Source organism: Ammospiza nelsoni, chromosome 2, assembly GCF_027579445.1.
Source record: "Ammospiza nelsoni isolate bAmmNel1 chromosome 2, bAmmNel1.pri, whole genome shotgun sequence".
NCBI lineage: Eukaryota > Metazoa > Chordata > Aves > Passeriformes > Passerellidae > Ammospiza > Ammospiza nelsoni.
The window spans coordinates 102,986,062-103,006,111 of NC_080634.1; the positions used below are offsets into that span (position 1 = coordinate 102,986,062).

The 20,050-nt window shown below is 37.1% G+C and overlaps 1 protein-coding gene across 1 annotated transcript; it reads left to right on the plus strand.

The window, feature by feature from the left end:
* Positions 1-98: 98 nt before the first annotated feature.
* Positions 99-18,903, plus strand: SYAP1 (synapse associated protein 1). The gene is made up of 9 exons (XM_059491602.1): positions 99-333; positions 3,408-3,526; positions 5,635-5,701; positions 7,097-7,170; positions 7,508-7,647; positions 9,603-9,748; positions 13,104-13,162; positions 14,104-14,248; positions 15,794-18,903. The coding sequence occupies exons 1-9, from the start codon at positions 138-140 to the stop codon at positions 15,919-15,921; spliced, it is 1,074 nt and encodes a 357-aa protein (XP_059347585.1). The 5' UTR covers positions 99-137; the 3' UTR covers positions 15,922-18,903.
* The last annotated feature ends 1,147 nt before the right edge of the window (positions 18,904-20,050 follow it).

The window sequence follows — 20,050 nt, forward strand, 5'->3', positions numbered from 1 at the left end:
GTGCCGAGAGCCCCGCGCCGCCCCTCCCCTGGCGGCGCCGCCTCCCGGCGGAAGTGGCGCACGCGGAAGCCGCGCTCAGCGCCGCCCGGTTCCGCAGCAGCGCCGGGCCGGCCGAGCGCCGCCGCCGCCCCTGAGCCATGTTGCGCGGCCTGGGCAGCTGGCTGGGGCTGGAGCGGGCGGGCGAGGAGCAGCTGCTGCCCGCCGGCAAGAGGAGCGGCCCCGCCGAGCAGGAGCGTGAGGAGGAGGAGGCAGGGCCGGCCGGGCAGGAGCAGGAGCAGGGCGAGCTGCAGGGGGACTCGGAGGCGCTGCTCAGCCAGGCCAAGGGATTCGGCAGTGAGTGTGTGGGGGCTGCCGGCTTTCAAATATGAGCTAAGGAAACAAGGCTGCAAAGGGCCCTTCGATTATCGCCTCCTTCAGAGCGTTTCTTAAGTATCTGTTGTGTTGGCACTGTGGGAGGAGGTGTGTGTGTAGAGAGAATAGGTCTGTCTACGTAATGTACTACGTGCATTGCACTGTGGGCATTTGCGATTTTTTTAATAGGAAAATTATAGTATTTGATGATTTTGTTGAACATGTCTGCAGTCTTAAAATCACAGAATGGTTTGGGTTGGAAAGGACCTTAAAGATAATCGCATTCCAACCCCCCTGCCATGGGCAGCTTTTGCTAGACCAGGCTTAATGCCCCATCCAGCCTGGCCTTGAACGCTGCTGGGGATGGGGAAAGCTGTAACTTGCTGTAAGTGAAATCCCTACTTTACTGTAGTGAATTCTTGGTTAAAATCAATCCACAATATAGACCTATACTCATTACCAAAGGATTTTTTTAAGGTAGGGGCTTTGGGTTTTTTTAAATTGATGCTCTGAAATTGTGGATCAGGATCATCTGAGAGGTTAATCTGAGCTTCTTTACTGTCCATTGTCTTGGGCAGCCAGAACTGCAGCAATTCAGTCGGTGTAGTCTGGTCAAATACCTGTCTTGTTGTGGTAAATTGATACTAACCTGCTGCTGACTCTGGTTGTTCCAATCTGCAGATCGCTCTGACTGTTCAGGAAGGATAAAGTTTCTGGGGAAGAATAAGTATTGACTATTATCTATATAAAGATCCATCCCATAACTTGCTCTGTAAATGAAATTTTGGTTTAGTGGTCAATGGGTCCATTGTTTGTGACACCAGAATAGATTGTGGTGGAAAGGCTTTCTTGCTGTTTTAACACATAATCCTAGAAATCTCTGCATGGCCAACAATCTGGGTAGCTGTTTAAAAAGAATGTCCTGGCCGATAAAGAATTTTACTGGTAAAACTGAACCCTTATAGACATTATTTTTGCTCATTATCATGACATTACAGAAATTATGAGCGTTTTGCCAATGTGAACTAATAATAGAAGTATTGCTAGATACATATTCTTAGTACAGGCATACATTTGTAAGATGGAAGGTAGGTTTCTTAGTCATTTGAAAGTGTTATTTTCACCACTCTTCCTATTTTTCTAAGGCTAGGTACCACCCCTTCTGCAACTTTACAGGTACCTTAGTTCAAAAGAATATTTGCCCTTAATGGAAGTAAAAAGCATTTTGCTCTTCAGCATGGGTTCACTTTGTGCCATAGTGCCAGAATGTCACCAGACAGCAAATGCCTCTGCACATTTTGCACCTAAAACAATTGCAGAGAGGAGAGGTTCCAGGGACACATGAAACAGCCAATAAAAGCTGGTAGGGAGTAACCAGTCCAGTAGGTTCCTGCTTCCTCTACTCTCACAAGGGGAATAATGTATGTGTCTATGTCTAAAATGTAGACCTTTACCTTTTTTTATACCCAAATCATGTGATGGGTTATAAAGCCTGATAACAGATACAAAAGATGCCAGTAAGTTGAAGGATGTTTGGTTACAACCATTGTGACTTGTAAGCGAAAGTTACATATAAAAATTTGTCTTAAGGCTTGGCTGGACCTCTGCATATTTTGGTATTGATTTGCTGATATCATTACAAGAGGACATTTTATCCACCACAGAGCATAGTCAGCTTTCCAAGAGGTGACATCAGTGTTCCAAAGTAACTCATTCTACCAGTGGCTAACAACCATGTGTTAAAAGAACGTTTCTTAACTTTTTTTTTTATTTATTTTAAGATTATTTTTTACATTTTTAACCCATAGAGAAACTGGATTTTTTGAGAGTTCTTGAGAAAGAGGCTGGTCTTTTATTTGAAACAGAGGACCTGGGTTTTGGTGGAGTTTGTTTGTATTGGGAATTTTTTTGGTTAGTTGTTTGATTTTTTTTTTTTTTTTTTTTTTGACAACCCCCTGTATAGAAGTCAAAGGTGATTTTATGGAATAACTGAAATATGTGACTCCTATTGAGCTGATGACCAAGCAGCACCCCCAGATCTTTTCTGCAGGGCTGCTCTCCAGACACTCCCAATTTATATTCATTCCACATGAAGAATCCAGCATGTATTCCAGAAATTTATCGTGAAATTTCATGCCATTGATGTTTGCCTAGGAGTTCCTATCTAGATCCCTCTGCAAGTATTTTATTTCCTGTGGCACTGACACAATGTATGCACTACAACTGAGGCACTGCAGTTGGAATGCAGCCATTTGGGTATAATTAAGTACTTGTGACATCATGCTAGCTGAGAAACAGCACCAATGGCTTAAAATCACTTGTCTCTAAGCTGGTTTCTGAAGGTTTATGATATACATCTTTTTTCTTGCAAGTTTGTTCTCCCTAATTAAAATAGAATAGTACAATGCAGATGGCCATGCTATGTGTATGTAGTTCTTCCCCTGACACCTCTCTTCACTTCTGCACTGCTAATACAAAGAATGTGAGTCTTTGAGAATTGTCTTCATTGCTGTTCTGGCACTGAATATTTTCAGAAAATTTGGCTCAGAAAAATAAGTGAACAGAGCCACAGTGCTTTTCACTTCCTAGAGGAAGACAGTGCACAATAGATAAGAGCAAACATCAAGAACAAGCTTCTATGCTAAGACTTTTAAAGGTGTTACCCGCCTGAGTTTTTTCATGGATTTGCTGCCTCAGTTTATAAGAATTTATTGAGCATGTTGATTTTCTTAAAACATATAATTATGTTTTAACACTGTGGCTAAGTTACTTTATGGCTTAATGCCTCCAAAATACTTATATGAAATCAGGAAAGACATGTTGCTTCAGAAAACTCATTGGAAAGGAGTATTTCAAGGACCTTAGCAATGTTTGATAAAGAAAAGGATAAATAGAATTTTAGGAGTTTTTTGTAGGCCAGAAGCTGGGTTAAGTTATTTTGAAAGAAACTTTTAAGTAAGTATCCAAATGTCTAAAGAGAAGATAAAATAAATGTAGAAAGAGAACTGGATGTAAAGAAATCTATTCTCAGGTCTTTGTTTTTTTGTCTGTGAAAGGTTACCTCTTCAATTTTGCCTCTGCTGCTACAAAAAAGATATCTGAGTCTGTTGCTGAAACAGCCCAGACAATAAAGAAGTCTGTAGAAGAAGGAAAAATTGACAGTATCATCGATAAGGTAATTTATTTCTAGACACGTGATCTGAAATATCTGTTTGCTTACCATTGTTACAACATGTGGCATATCTGGCATTTGATAACATTTCCTTAAACTGTCTTTAATATTATGTCTTTCAAGAGATACAGTGCATCTCTTGTCATGATGAATGATGTGACTGAAATGTTTATATATGGTAGTTTCCTAAAAATGGTCACCCTGCTTTTCTCAGTGCTGCACCCGTGTTTGTTCACTTCCCTTAGGATGTTGATAGACTGGAGAAAGATCAGAAGAAAATATGAAAAATGCTGATAGGTGGAAGGGCTGGATAAATTAGAGACAGGCATTTGGAGAATGTCTGTCCCAAGATGTCTGGACTGGTTTCTTTTTGCCCCACAGCTTATTTAGTTGGAAAAAGGAATGAGGTAGCTTGCACCTTAAAGGCAGAAGTCAAAATTAGCTTGGCATTATATATATTGTATCCTAGGACCTGGGGTTATACAGGTGCAGCTCTGTAAGAACGGGTGAGCTAATGAAACACTTTGTTACTGTCCTGTTCTTCTCCCCACCCTGACCCTGCCCTCTTCTTGCCCTCTCTGTTCCTGTCAGCTCCAGTTGCTTAACTTGTGCCATCAAGTGTTCTTCCAGTGCTTCGAGCCACAAACCTGGCAGGAGGAGAAGAAAAAAAGAAAAAGGCAGCAATAAGTGCCATGAAGTGTTCTGTGTTTGCTGTTGAGAGTATCTGGGAAGGGAAGGGAAAGGGAACTGGTCAAAACCATCCCAGCAGGACTGTGCATCCAGGAGTGTCTGACACAGCAAACCCCTTTTCCTGCTCTTGTCTCTCAGACAGCCCTTCTGGGGAACTACAGCATTGCCTGTTTATTGTTTAATACAACAGAATCCTATTTCTTGACAGAATTAGTTTTCAGGTTGTCTTCCATCAAATGGCATCAAATTAATTTCTATTGTGATCACATTTTACATTTTGTCTTCAGATTTCATAGGCACTTGTCTATATAATTATAGCAGAGATCTATTTTCTTCTACAGTAACATCAGAGTCTGTAATGTAATTTTGATCTACATCAAAGGGGGAAAATCAATTAACAAGGTTATTTGTTAATTTAATACACTAATAATAATGCTCCTAAGAAACTGTAGCCAACTACCTACAGTATATTTTATACCAAAAATACAATTTTCTTTTTTCTAAATGTTTTAAAGTAATATTAATTCCCTGTTTCAATTAATCAGTATTACATACAGGAGAAACAGGATTATATCTGTATCATCACAAAGCTTTCTTCTTATACCATATAAATTATTTTACCATAAGTAGAAAAAAATTAACATAATTTTAAAGCAGAAGGAACCACAATAATCTGTTTGTATAACTGACACTACTGTAGGTCTCTCACTGATAGTAATCTTAAACTGGGTCACTGAAGAAAAAAAGAAGTAAGGAATTTATCAGGATTTAGCTTGAAGACTTCTGTGCTTTTTGGCAACTCGTTAATCCATAGACCTCACCACATAAAAGTTGTATTTTTGTGAGTGATTTAGGTATTCGTTTCTAGCTTCATCTTTTTTGTTTCTGCTTTCAACCACAGAACATTTGCATTCTTAGCTCTAGATTATGGCATACCAAATTCTGAGACCATTCTCCATTTTTTAAATTCAAATTTCAATATAGAATATTTCTAAACATGATTTTTTTAAATGAAAAATTGTCAACAACATAAGTGGAGAGGCTATTTTGTTTCAGCTAAGCAGGTGTTCTGAAATGCAACTTTACAGTTTTGAAAGTCCAGTTTCTTGCCATGGATGTATTTCTTAGGCAACTCTTGAAACTGCTGTAAGGCCAAGAGTATCTCTACGTGTTAGTGCTTTAAAAACATGTTTAAATAAGTCTAAACAGTCTGTGTTGGCTCTGTCTTAGACAAGACAATACGTGGATATGCCAGTGTTCAAATTGATTTTCTTTATTTTTTTTCCTTGTTCCCTGAAATTGATAAAACTATAAATATAATCTTGAAAGCATACACAGTAGTTTTAAATGCAAAATCAAAAGTTTAAAGAAGATTGATTTTTAATTTTCTTTTAATTGTGCTTCCCTATTTTTTGTTTTAGACAATTATTGGAGATTTTCAGAAGGAACAGAAGAAATTTGTCCAAGAGCAGCAAACCAAAAAATCAGGTAATGTATGCTTTTTTTGATGATGTCTAGCATCACATAAGTGAAACCTTGCTGAAAGCTGGATAATTGAGCTGTATCTAAAACTAATCTATCAAAACACTATTTCATTAAATACATTATGACAGAACTTAATGCTTGTGGTGGAATAGGAAGATTGTATTTTTAAGTGAAGTTGGTGTTACATTATGTAGTTGGCTTAGATTTGCTTTTTAACCAAATTCTGCTTTGTGAAATAAACTCAAAGATCACCATGCTAGCAAAGTTTTCTCACATTGTGTTTCATCATTGACTTTTATTGTTTTTATGTTACCTGAATGCAATAATTTCTGACAGTTTGAGTATGTAGTGTCTCTGTTAATCTTTAAAGTGAGCTGGTTTTAATGGATTGTGATAAAATTTTTCATGGTGTTTTTAATTAGTATGTTAGTTCAGTTTCTTCTTGCAAGATTGTTTATGGGATTGTGTTGTCTGTATTTCTGTCTTTTTGTCTGTTAGTAAACTTGGGATTCTCTTAATCTATTTCTAAAAGCTTCATGAAAATAGGTAGCTAGATTGGCTGAAGGAGGAGTGACAGGTGGCCTGACTGAAAGAAGGATCAGCATCTGATGTGGATCCATGTGGGTGAAAGATCTTGCTGATATCAGCTGCACAGGCAAATATGTGCTGTTTTGTTAGTTTAAGGGCATAAGAGTTATTTGTCTGCTACAGATGCATCAAATTGTCTCTGTAGGCTGAATTTGCATTGGCAGTGAAGAGATTGATAAATATCTATACATCTATAATAGTTTATTTTCCTCTCTGTACAGCCCAAAGAACTATTTTGAAAGTATTGGCAATAACAATAATGACCAGCTGAACTGGAGTAGACTTACTCAGTGTATAACAGGTTGTAATTCATAACAAATTTATAACATTTTTCTCCATTGTTAAAGAATTGGTATCTTCTGGGTGTAAGTTACTTTGCAAACTTAATTTAGACAAAGTTTACACATTTTGGAAATACTTTTTGCTGTCACTTTAACCAGTTATACAGCACTACTTCAGTAGCTAAACTAAGAGGCACCAAATTCTGACTGCTGCATGCTGCAAAGAAATCCCCACAGATTTATTTTTACAATTACAGAGATCAGCAACTATTTAGTTGTTGTTTTGTTTTGTTGTTTTTTTTTTTTTTTCCTCTGATAAGCAAAGATCTATTCCTAGGTTTCTCTCTTGGGCCAGGGACTTAGTTTAGGAAAAAGACACAATGACTTGGCCAATGAGTGTAACTGTGACACAATGAGTGAAAACTCTGCTTGCTTTTGTGACACTGTTACCTTATGTAAGGTCTGTTATTTGAAGTGAGGTTTTTTCCAAGTAATTTACATACAATTATCTTCCTGTTTTCAATAATAGAAGCAGCAGTGCCTCCCTGGGTAGACAGTAATGAAGAAGAGACAATTCAACAACAAATACTGGCTTTATCTGCAGTGAGTATTTAATTTTCTGTAAGATTTGGAGATTTGTAATTTGGAGATTTAATTTGTAAGATTCGTGGAGAAATTTAAACTACTGGGTTTTTTAAGTAAGTTTATTAAATTATGTGTTTTTACGTGTGTTTTATGTGTCCTACTTTTAATATGTCTGTCACCACATGAATCATGTGCAAGAGTAAATAGCTCTAGCATTTTCAACTTGACCCAAGCAGATTCTCAATATGGTTTTTATTTTTATAAAGGCTTTACAGATTGCTTTACTGCTCTTGTGTGTGAAATACGGTGTCCTTTTTCGGATATCATTTAATGGCTATAAATATGTTCTTCAAAGGATAAACGGAATTTTCTGCGGGATCCCCCAGCAGGTGTGCAGTTTCATTTTGACTTTGATCAAATATACCCTGTTGCACTGGTCATGTTACAAGAAGATGAGCTTCTCAATAGGATGAGGTTTGACCTTGTTCCCAAACAGTAAGTAATTTCTTCTGGTAACTGTACCATCATGCTTTTAATGTGTCTGTAAATACTCATAAATTATTCTTTGTTCCTTTCACTTCCTTCAGTCTTTATGTTCTTCCAATATACATATATTGTGTACATATATTTTTATGCTAGTGTCTAAGACATGCAATATTGCACATGCATTGCAGTGCAATTTGCAATTTGAGGTAAGAAAAAAAGTATTTGTGAGACAGAACTAGTAACGACCTGTTGACTTAAGTATGGGAGAGGTCCTCAGTATTACTATGTCCAGTGTGCTAAATTTTATGATTTTTTTTTCCTCCAAAGAAAGGTAAAGGCAACAAGCAAAATGTTCAGATCTGTTGGTGTAGCTGATATCCCATACAGGTGATTACAGATAGTCAGAGACTGCCCCTGGAGAAATGGTAAGAGAATGTGTCACAAAAAAGCAGCAATGCAAGCAAGAAAAACTGGATTTGGATAGGAAATGGGAAAAGCTGTGTTGCAGAGCTTTATTCTGGAGCTGTTATTCCTTGTCCAGTCCCAGACTTATTTCTCAACTCATCTTTCTATTTAAGGGAGAGTTCCCAACATTAGTCTCCTTGTCTAAGGATGAAAATGGAAAGAAGATCTTTCCTTGCGACATTTTCTGTCTTAAATCTCCTCTATGACGGTGTTCACAAGGGTCTTAGTTTGAGGGAAGAAATGAGGATCTGACTCCATGTTTCAGAAGGCTTGATTTATTATTTTATTATATATATCTTACATTAAAACTATACTAAAAGAATAGAAGAGAGGATTTCATCTGAAGGCTAGCTAAGAGTAGAATAGAAAAGAATGATAACAAAGGCTCTGTCTCGGACTCTCTGTCTGAGCCAGCTGGGCTGTCATTGGCCATTAATTAGAAACAACCAACATGGGCCAATCACAGATGCACCTGTTGCATTCCACAGCAGCAGATAACCAATGTTTACATTTTGTTCCTGAGGCCTCTCAGCTTCTCAGGAGGAAAAATCATAAGGAAAGGATTTTTCATAAAAGATGTCTGCAACACTTCTCCTTTTATAAACCTTCCCAGCTCCTCATTCTGTTTACCTTCTTCTCTGTTGTTAGTTCTGAAGATCTGCACATATTCTCTGATGCTCCCATATTGTCTTCAGCCTCTGGTCATGCTAGCCTTGCCTTTTCTACAACATTGCTTAATATTTGTTTTGCCTGTTCTTAGTCTCAGTCACTGTTTGCCTGAATAGGTGTGAAGGTAGCTTCATTCTTTCTCAGCCTACACGAGTTCCTCCCCACAGCTCTTGCCATTTCTGCCTTCTGTTGCCTATGGGTTAAAATTGGATCTTGTCTTTCTTGCTGGAGGAATTTCAGAGGGAAATGTTACCTGAGGTAGGGATAGTCTGCCATTTACCAGAGCTAGTCATTTCCAAGATGGCAGTTTCTGGTTACTATAAGTTCTGTGGATGTGCTGAAGGATGTGCAGATAGTGAAGTAGTACTGCTGCAATCTGGGATTGGCTTCTGCCACCACAGATGTTCCAGTTCCACCCGATGTCTAGGGAAGATGTGGACAATTATAGTTTGACAATAATAGAGGGTTTGGCTTAGAGGGGAAGAGAACGGAGTTTTTTGGCTTGTTGGGTTTGTTTGCATAATTTGTCAGGAGAAATGGAGCACCAGAGTATTTTTCCATACCATATATTACTGCATATTTTTAAGCTTTATCTAGAGTTATAACATTACTATTGTAGGTTCAATTCAATTGCAAATTGAGAGATCAGGAACTTCTAAATGATAGACTTCTTAGAATGTGTTAATGTCAGAAATTTCTTCTTTAAGATTTTTCTTAAATATCAGCTATGTCTATTCCTCTTCTCTGCATATTTAATTTTATTTCACTGCTAGATGGTAAAAGGAACTGTATTCCAAATGTAATAATAAAAATGTGTTTGTTCTCTCTAGTGTAAAGGAAGAGGTGTTCTGGAGAAATTATTTCTACAGGGTGTCCCTAATTAAACAGTCTGCACAACTCACAGCGCTTGCAGCTCAACAGCAAGCAGCAGGAAAGGAGGAGGGCAAAGGCAGAGAAGAGGACAGTGAACTGAAAGGTATGGGAAACATTTGTTTTAGCACAGTTCATTCACTCAGTGTAATGCTGTTGTCTAAAATCAGAAAGAAAGAATTTTTCATTCAGTAAAAGAGAGAAGAAACATTTTTCAAACAGTATTAAAATTGATAACATAAAGAGCAATCTTTTATTGAAAGCTTTCAGTTGCACATATAAAACCTATATGTATGTGCAGCATCAAATTTTCACAGTTTTTATAAGTTTAATTAATTATAATGTTTAGCAAGTACGTCCAATAGGAGAACAGTTGCCCTGTAACCCACCCTTGGATCTGTCCCATTGGAGCCCCTCCAAGGATTCTTAGCCCTACATGGTGTTATATCTACAAAGTATCTGATTATTTCAGCCCAGGTGCTAGTGCAAACCAGGATGTCCTTGTTAGAAACTCTTTCTTCTTGAAAATAAGACCAAGCAATTTCAAGAATCTGGCATAATATGTGAGAAAGGGTAATTAGTGTTCCAAAGTGTAAGAAAGTGCTAGAAACTATACAGCTGTTTATTAAAAATGTGCAAAGCTACAAATTTATTTAAAAAAAAAAAAAAAAAAAAAATCTACAGGCATCAACAAATGTTCACTGCATACATCAGGTTGCTATCACATTTTTATCCTGGATTGCCTATTAAATCAAGGCTTCTCTCACCATACTTGGTGTCTTTGTGTAGGCTGGGGAAGAGAAGGCTCCTGGTGCTTTTAAGCTGTTTTCCAGTTTCAGCCAACTTTGTTAGATGAGTGGAAGTCTCAAGAGGAGAAATGTTGTACTTGGCTTATGACAGCTCATGACCATTAGTGGTCGTAGGTATGATCTTTTACCTGTCAGAAAGAAGTAGGAGATACCTTTGGTTCACTTGATCAGACAACAGGTACTAGCCAACCCAGCTAGCTGGCATATGGATTGCTCTTGGCTTTTGCTCATCCCTCATGCCAAACAGAAGTTAGTGAGTGATACAGGGGTAGAACTGCTGTGGTGGTGGAGTGCAGGGTGTGCAAAGGCCCATAATGTATTGTGGAAACAGAAAAAAAGGGGGCCAGGAGGCTCCCTGGGATTCAACCTTGAGATGAAAAAGCTGCTTCAACAAAGCTGTCTTCAGTTACATTGATCAGTTTCTACTGGTGATTCTTACTGGCCCTCTTACAAACCACTGCACCTCTTTGCATGTTAATAGATTCTGCAAGCAGGAATATCTGTGGCTTAAAGAGTATAAAGCAGTTAGTTATTGGCAGAAATTTTCTCTGAGTCGATTCTGCAGTAGCCTGTCCTGTCAGCATCATCATCCAAGCAATGCTGACAGAACAGGCAACTCCAGACTATACTGTAGACCAAGAGGCACCAATTCCCACTGCTTTTATTCAGGACAGTTGTTTACTGTCCCAAAACTGTGGCTCTTTTAACTGAAGTGTCTCAGCTTTGCAGGAGATACTGCATCTGATCCTATTGAACAACAGAAATGTTATGTTTGAGTCACCCAAACCCTTGGAAAGTACCATTCAGTCAAAGAGAAAGTTGCTGGATTCTAGTAAAATTGCCGTTGTGACTAAAGCAAAACATATCTCCATTTTAAAAAAACCAAAAAACTCCATTGTCTTTTGGCCTGTTGCAGCTCTTCTACAGTTCAAACCACCAGTATGGGATATGCAGATAGATTTCCTAATGACTGCATGTTCTGTAATGGCAAAGATAGATGTACCAGACTGTAGTAAATGCATGTTTTGTTTGACTCAGAAATTGCATAGATTTGGCAAGCTCTGAATCATACATGATGTTTTTGGTATAACCTTTTTGAAAGTTGGTTTCCCTAATTGGAGGCTAAAACTGGAAGTAATTGCCTGTTGGTAGTTCTTCATAATGTTCAGGGTTTCTTCTTAAAGCTGAGTGTCTATAAAATAGAATTGTTAGCCTTCCATTTCTGTGTCTCCTCCTTAGCTGCTATTTTCAGAAAGTTAAATAAGCACGGTTGATGGGAAAGGAAAAGAGAAGAGACAAATGGAAGAAATTGCACATTCTAGTGTAAAGACCATGTAAGACCTATAACAAAATGCCAAATTCCAGCCCTTCTCTAGGTATTAGCAGCTCTGTAGTTAGGGAGTAAGTCACCTTGGGATGAGAGCACACTGCAATGGAGGAGATGATGGCAGACCTGTAGTCCAGAATGGTGCTAATAGTACATCAGTCACACCTGATGGGGACATGGCCAGGGCAGAGCAGCTGTGTCCCACCTGCACCAGAGCAGCAGGGGGGTCTGAGGCCCCTCTCTTGAGCAGCAAACAGTTACTGCCATGTCCTACAGCTTCCTCTGGCAGGGAATGCTGGAGCCTCTTTGGCTGCAGTGTTGGGTGCAGTGAGACTCTCTGGAGACAAGAAAGTGGAAGAAAGAGAGGAGATGGGACAGAGCAGTGGGCATTGAGTAGATGAGCTATAAAAGCAGGGACAGCTACCAATTAGGGAATGATTTTAATTAAAACTGACCTTGATTTTAAAAATTAAACACAAAGAATGAGAAATTGCTGAGTTAGCAGGAAGGATCCAGCTGGGCACCCTGTAGAAAGCAGAGCTGCAAGCTCAGAGCTGCTTTGCATGTTTAAGCAAAGAGAACTGCTAAACAAGCACTTGACCACTACCACAGCCTCCCCTGAATGTTAACTGTTCTTGCAGCCACCTGGCTCTTCATTGTAACTCCTCTCCCCTGAGAGAGAAAAAGCTGGGGCATTCCTTTACCTGCCAGGGAAAAGATCTAACCTTGCTTGTAAACAGTCATTGTCTTCCTAGCACCGTGCTCTAAATACAGAATACACACCAAGTTTTCTTAGGAAACTGAGACCAGCTTCTAGGGTTTGTTTCTCAGTGACTTCCTTTGCCTGTGTGAAAGGTAAGGCTGCAGAGCACTGTTCCCATGTGCCCTTAGGGTTGTGCATAGTACATGGGCAGTCTGGTCTGCCCAAGAGCTAACTGGCACCCATGTCAGCAGTAGAACCCAGCCATGGGAGTTTGAAAACTTCTGTGATAGACACTGACTGGACTTCGTGAGTTTAAGTTTTAAACTTACAAGTTTATGCACTTGTAACTTTAAAGATCTTGGGATGTCCTTTTGAGGGTCAGAGGGATCCTGTCTATTAAGTTTGGAGCCATAATGAGGAAATGGCTTGCTAAATTTGTCTTGATTAACAACAGAAAATTGTTTCGCTTTGTTTTTGAAAATGGTTCACCTGTGGCTAAATTCAGCCTTTAACCACAAGGATTCCTTAAAATACAGTATTTCTTTGTATACTTAACAGCTATGCAAATTAAATTAGATTTTTAAATATTTAAATGTTATCTACCATTTTTTTCCCTTGACAGAAACAGTACGGCCAAAAACACCACCTGTTACGATAAAGCCTCAAATAAAATCACAAGAGGTAAAAATGCTGTTTTATTTTATCTGGGACTTAGTACATGAAGCTGTTCCTTAATAAGTAATTATCATCTTTTTGACTAAGCTCTGCTATGAAACCGTAATAATATAGTATCTGACAGCCCTAACCTGCTGCTGCTTTGCTGTGATGATAATTTTCAGCATATAATCTTGAAACTCATTTTTAGTAGCAGAAACAGTATTTATCTGAAGAATATTTCCCTGCACATAATGATGTGATTTTACTGTCAAGAGTGAAATTTCCAAAACGTTTGGGAGTGGAAGGTTAGCATTGCATTGAGACATGAGCAGTACTTTCATAAAAATATATTTGTGTGCCATGTTCTGTCCAACTCTTCAAGCAGTAGTCAGGCTGAAGTATAAGGAATCTAAATGATGCATTGCAATATTAACACTGTTCTATTTCACTCTTGCTGGGTACTGCAAAAGCCTTTACCTTAGACACAAAATGACCTTTGTTTATTTCTGGATTGTAAAATTGGTGCCAGAGAACACTCTTGGCAGAAGCAGAGCTGTGCATTCACTTGCCAATAATATGCAGCAGGCAAAGATTTCCAAAGAACTGTCCTCTCTTAATCTTACTTTGGTGTTACTGAATTGTGATCAAATTTTTAATGTTTAAGTCTTGTTCTAAACCACTCTGGAGTTTATTATTGTTTCTGAAGATTACAAACTCAGAATTAAAGTTAAGACAACACAAAAAGCCTAGAATGTAAACCAAATAATTTTCAGTACAGCTATCTAACATTCTTGTTTGTACAAAAATACATGTAAGGAAAATTAGCCAGTAAAGAAAAATAGTTGTGAAAGTAATGTGCTTGGCTTTTGCCAACTCTAGTTAAAAGCAGTCACATAAGTGGAAGTATGTATTGGTGACTTTTTTTACTCTGTCTGGTAAGTTTGTACTGAAGTGTCTTGTTGCAGGATGAGGAAGAGATTTCCACAAGTCCAGGTGTATCAGAATTTGTGAGTGATGCTTTTGATACCTGTAACCTGAATCAAGAAGATCTAAGAAAAGAAATGGAACAACTAGTGCTGGACAAAAAGAAAGAGACTTCAGTAGTAGAAGGTAAAGCTACTATTACCTCTGTATCTTACATAGAGCAATTCTAAGACAGGTTGATTTAAAAGAAAAAAAGGCTGTAATTCAATTTAGAAAAGTAGATCTGTGAACATTTTTTCAAAAGTGTACGAAACAACCTTCAATGAGATATTGCAGAAATTAATGATCATTTTTGCCGTGGTCAAACCACATCTTAAATAGAATATTAGCTGTGAGGGCTTTAAATCCAAAGAACTTAACACTTTTAGGTCACTCTTCGATGAAAGTGAGTGTGGGGTATTTTTTCTTTTTATCTCCTCCTTTCTCTTTCATAGGTTCTTCTGCATGTGAATTGTTTTCTTTAATTGACATCCTTGTAGGTAAAGTACAGTATTTGAAAGTCAGGCTCCGTTTTCTTCTTTTGGCACCAGCTAAAAAGGCAACTTTTGCACCAGACTATGAGTTTGAAGATTCAGGCTTCTCCCTATAAAGGTTTATAGGCATTTGGAACACTTAAAATTTAACAAATAGTTTGAGAATTATGATAAGAAATTAAGTGAAGCTTATTAATTAAAATAATTCAAAAGAACTAGTATCAGTGTAAAGAGCATAAAAACAGCCTGTGAAGATGTGACTCTGGCCATAGATAATTTACTTTGACAACACTTTTATATGCAGATGCTTATCACAAAATTTGCAGAATTTGCTTAGAATGTGCTTTGGATTTTCTTGCATCTTGCTCTTTGATTAAAGTGTTTTAATAGGTCATTAATGTGTTACTTGTTCAGAGCAATCTCTGCTGGCCTGAGCTGATTTGGACTCTGGAATTGCTTACCAGGCTGGAGCACCAGCCAGCGTGTAGCACGTGAACACCCTCTCCTCCCCCACACTCCTGCCTATGATAGGCAGAGCTAATTAAAACAGAGATTAGCAACACAGGAATGCCTTCTGACTAATTTTTTGCCCTGAAGTATGAAATATGATTACCTTTAACCCTGATTAAATGAGCTTGCCTAGCTAGTGAGAAGAGTGTTTAAAATGATAGTGAGGAGAGTACCTTTTTTGTTTTAAACCAGCCACAGTATTTGACTTGATTTCTTTTTTTCTGTAACAGTATATCCACACTTTTACAAACTTTATTTTTTTTTAATGGGAATTTAAAATTGTAAAGGGAGATTCAGTTGAAAGCAGAGTGAAAGATTGTAGAAAATGATCTTGCAAAGGGACACTCATAATGACTTAGCTGTGTATTTGCTGTTCATATCTTTATTATAGTATGCATATATTAATTAATATTAATAATAATTAATTAATAATAATTATAGTATGCATATATTAATTAATTAAAATATTTAATTTAATTTTTTTAAAAGGAACTTCAGAAATTTCACCTTCCTATTTGTGATCTATAAGAAGGTGAAATTTCTGAAGTTCCTTTTGTTTCTAAGGAGAATAGTCCATAAAGTTTAGAGGATATAAGAGAGATTCAGTGCAAATATATCTAGTTTTATATAAATAAGCAACATACAATATTATCTGTTAAATTCTTACACATCTTTTTTTCTCTTTTAGAAGAAACTGCTGATTGGGAAAAGGAATTACAACAAGAGCTTCAAGAGTATGAGGTGGTGACAGAATCAGAAAAGCGTGATGAAAACTGGGATAAAGAAATAGAAGAAATGCTGCAAGAAGAAAATTAAACATTTTCACAAAATCACTATAACCCAAAGCTCTTTTGGAGGACTGACATGGATTTCTGCTTTCATATTTTGCTTACAAAAATATCTTCAGAAGACATAAAAGAATCTAAAGTCATTATAATTCCATATGGGAATACAACCAGTATATCTGTTCTTTATATGAGCAGTTTCTGAACTTCTATATTCTTCAAAAGAAAAAAAGAGGAGGCAGATACTGCAGGTTATAATTAAAAGTGATAACATTAATACATGAAGCAGTGGTTCAGTTTGAGGCATTTTTAGGTGATCAAGAAGCTCTTCGAAGAGATTTCTAAATCTAAGAATTGCAATTTTTTTTTTGTCCACAGCCTTCTGTTTGGGATGTAAAAATGGATGTTGTAAGTAACTTAGTCCTTGACAACAATTCTCTCTTGATATTTGCACTCTGATTCCTGTATAATCTGTAAATGTGTACTATTTTTAAGGTACTTATAGTTGGTAGATTTCACATGTATTTAGCTTCCTTAATGTATGTAGCCAAAGAAATGATAGAAAACCCTATTGAATAACCTTCAAGGATTTGGTAAAACACACTAATGCAGAATCCAAAAGAAGCTGATTATTTATCAGTCAGGCAGCAAACATTTAAGCATTTAAATTAGTAGAGTTAGTAACTGCTTGAATTAAATTTGGGTTTGTTAATCATATTGAGATACTGCCTTTCCCCACAGAGAGAAATGGTTTAATGCATTCTTTCTGCAGAAGGCTGTTATGTTTCCATTTAATTTTACTGTCTTAGCTGAGAGCAAATTAAATGCTTCTCTTTAATTTTAAGTGCTGAAACATTTATGTGAAAACTTTCACTGGTTTGGACATCTTTATTAAATATTGTAAATATGTATAAGATTGGCTCATTTGTTTGGAGGGAGGGCAGTGAGGAGCGAATTATGCTTCAGACACAGATTTTAAAAATAGACTTTTTCACAGTGCTTAAGACATAAAATTTAAATTTAAAAATAGGGGTTTTTTTCTCTAAAAGGTTTTTGATTCTTCATAGGCATCTGGGTGTTTCCTGTGGTTATACCATTAAGTCAGTATCTTTATATATAGATAAATTAAAATTTTATGTTCAGCTTGTCATCTATTTCATAAACTCCTATGACAAAATATTAATGAAATTCCAAATACAAAGGAAAATGGGTAAAATTAAGTAGGTCGGAGCCATTAAGCACAATTGAATTATAGGCATGTTACATACAGTAAGCTCGGTCTTAATGACATAATTCTGCAGAAAACTTTTGTAAAGAGACTGAAGAGATTATAGCTGTAATTACTCAGTCAATATTCATCCCGTGGGAAATGAAAAGAGCTAAGTAGTTTCCACTGCTGTTACTGTAAGAAAGGAATATTTTAAATTGTCTCCATTAGCAACTTGGACAGAAAGTTCTCTATTTCTCGTTATGGAAAAGGAGTTGTTTTAAACCTGCATACATTTGGTTTCTTAAATTACTTCATTGCTATATAATTTCTCAACTTCAAACCATTTAAAGCACAATTTGTATTTTTCTAGTGTTTTTCACTTAGTTTACAGACGTGAGGTAAGTCACGGTAAATAAGATGTACTTAAGGAGCTTTTATATCTGGGATTAATTAAAGATGACAAAAGGTAAATCTGTTATGCTTATAAAAATAAGTATTCACAGCTCAGTGGTTACTCCTGACAAATATAACTGCTGGAGATTTAAGCTGGAAATATAGGAGCTATCTACTGTACAGTTTGACATGGCACCTTCTAAAAAGATGGGTAGTTCTATTCTGATAGTGGCAAATATTCCCTGGATGACTGAGAGCTCCAAAATCACTGCTCCAAAAGTCTGCTTTCTTAAAAACAAGCCTGATCATTCCTAATGTTTTCAGATGTATGATGGCCTTATTTGCATGGGGCTTGTACATCAAGCCTCATCTTTCTTTTCATGTTAGCATAACCTGTATAGTGGTCATAGATATTAAATTCCATTTCTCATAAAAGATGATTCCTTCATATAAAATGCTAATTTTTCCCTTTGTGTGAAAAGCAATTATATCTATAAAATAAAAGAAACCAACCCACTGCTTAAATTTGCATTTAAAAAAGACAATGTAGCAAGACTGAATTTGACTTGAGCTCTGATATTTAAAGTCTCTTATCAAAAGTCATATTAATATTTTCAAATCTGGGTATCTGGTTTTTAACTGGAAAACTGAAGTAAATTCTCCATAATCCTGCAGTTTTCAGGCCTGGCCTATGACTTTTATTTAGGTAGGTGCTACAAGTGCCTATCAGTTCTTATTGTGCATGAGAAGAGGGAAAGTTTCTGCATTCCACTTGCCACGGTGGAGGAGCACAGGCAGACCTTTTCATGTTTGTGGTGAATTCTGCATGCCTTTGTACCCAAATGTGTCATATTAGTATATTACATAAGCAAGTGTTTTTAATCTTTTCTTAACAAAAGATGACAAAATCAGAAGTACTGGGATGGTACAGTGCATCCCAGCAAAACAGTGCTACAAAATGAAACCAAAAATGAATGTAAATAACATCATCCTGTGGATACAGTGTGATAGAAAGTACAGTTATTCAAAACATTGAGAAGAAGCTCTCTTGGAAGATAAACTTGCAGATTTTTTTAATTAACTTTTGGGAAACAGGCAAAGATCACCCAGGAATTATGTAGGTAGCTTAGAATAGGTCTGAGAGACCAGCATTTCCACTTATTCTGTGCACTGAACAATCATCTTCAACTATTATATTTCCAGTTGCTATTAGTTAATACCTGTATGGAATTTTAAAAATTTAATAATCTGTCCTGGAAGAAGAGGAAAGGTTGTCAAATCTGGAAATAAGAAAAGTGTAGTGAAAAGTTCCCCTATGTTTTTATGTGATCACTTACAGATGATCTGTTATCAAAGTTAATCAAAGCTTTCAGTTTCCTGAATTGTTCTAGTAAACCTCTAGTTTTTTTATTTTTTTGTCTCAGTATTTTTTTCCTTGGTGTTTGGTGATCTTGGTGGCTGGTGGGGTGATTTATGCCGTATTGAAGTGCAGGATGTCAATTTTACCCTTGTGCATTTAAATAACCCTATGTGCAGGAGTGTGTTGCTGGACTGTGAGATGCATCCTTGAACTGTTGGCCACTCACATATTATTGACTTTTACCTTGCAATATCTATTGATAGAAAGGAGCAAAGTGTGTCTGGTTACTTCTCTGTGCAGTGCCAAGCAGCTGCATCAGGCCCTCAGTCCTGGGGCTGTCAGGAATGTGGTTGTACCATTGATGCCTTTTTCTCTGGTCCTAAAAATATGAGCCAGACACAGTTAGGGTGATAAAAAGGGTTTTATATAAATCTTTATATAAGGATCCTCAGGTGCACAGCTGGTTTGGTGGAAAACACTGAACATGCATGCCCTGTGTGACATGTGTACAATTTTTATAGATTTTGTAAATTGGCATATCTGACAAGAGCCCTGCAATTAGCAACTGACCTGGTAAAGTAATCCCCCCAGTTCTAGTACCTTCTAAATTCTCCCCACCTTCAGTGCGGACCAGGCCCTGTTTACAAAAATATGTCTCAAAAAGCTGTTTTCAACCTTGGTTTCTAAGGACAACCAAGACAGCAGAGGGATCCAGGAACTTGTTTTGTTTTCCTGCCTAGGGAAATGCTGAAGCTAAGCTACAATAAGAAGCTACAAATATATGTGTAAAGAATACAGACAATATATAAAAGAAAAAAAGGTAAAAACCAAAACCATTTACCACCCTGATAATGGTCGGGGTTTCAATTCAGCAGAAGTCAACAGGATGTATTCTCTGGCCTGACACTCTTATGTCTCAGTAAGAGCTGAGTGATAGATCTGTAACAGCAGTACAGTAGCCTAGCCTTAAATAACATTACCCATTAGTAGATTTTCCTTCCAAAATACTAATTTTCAATGCTTTTCTCCTTTGTTTTAAACATGTAGATTGTTTGTGTGTGTTAGATCGTCATTCTAATTTTTTTTAACAAAATGGCAAGTCAATTGATTTCTTGCTATATTCTCTGTATATATTACAGTTAACGATGGAGAAAACAAAAATTTCTACAAAAATATCAGAAGACATGCGTGGCTCTG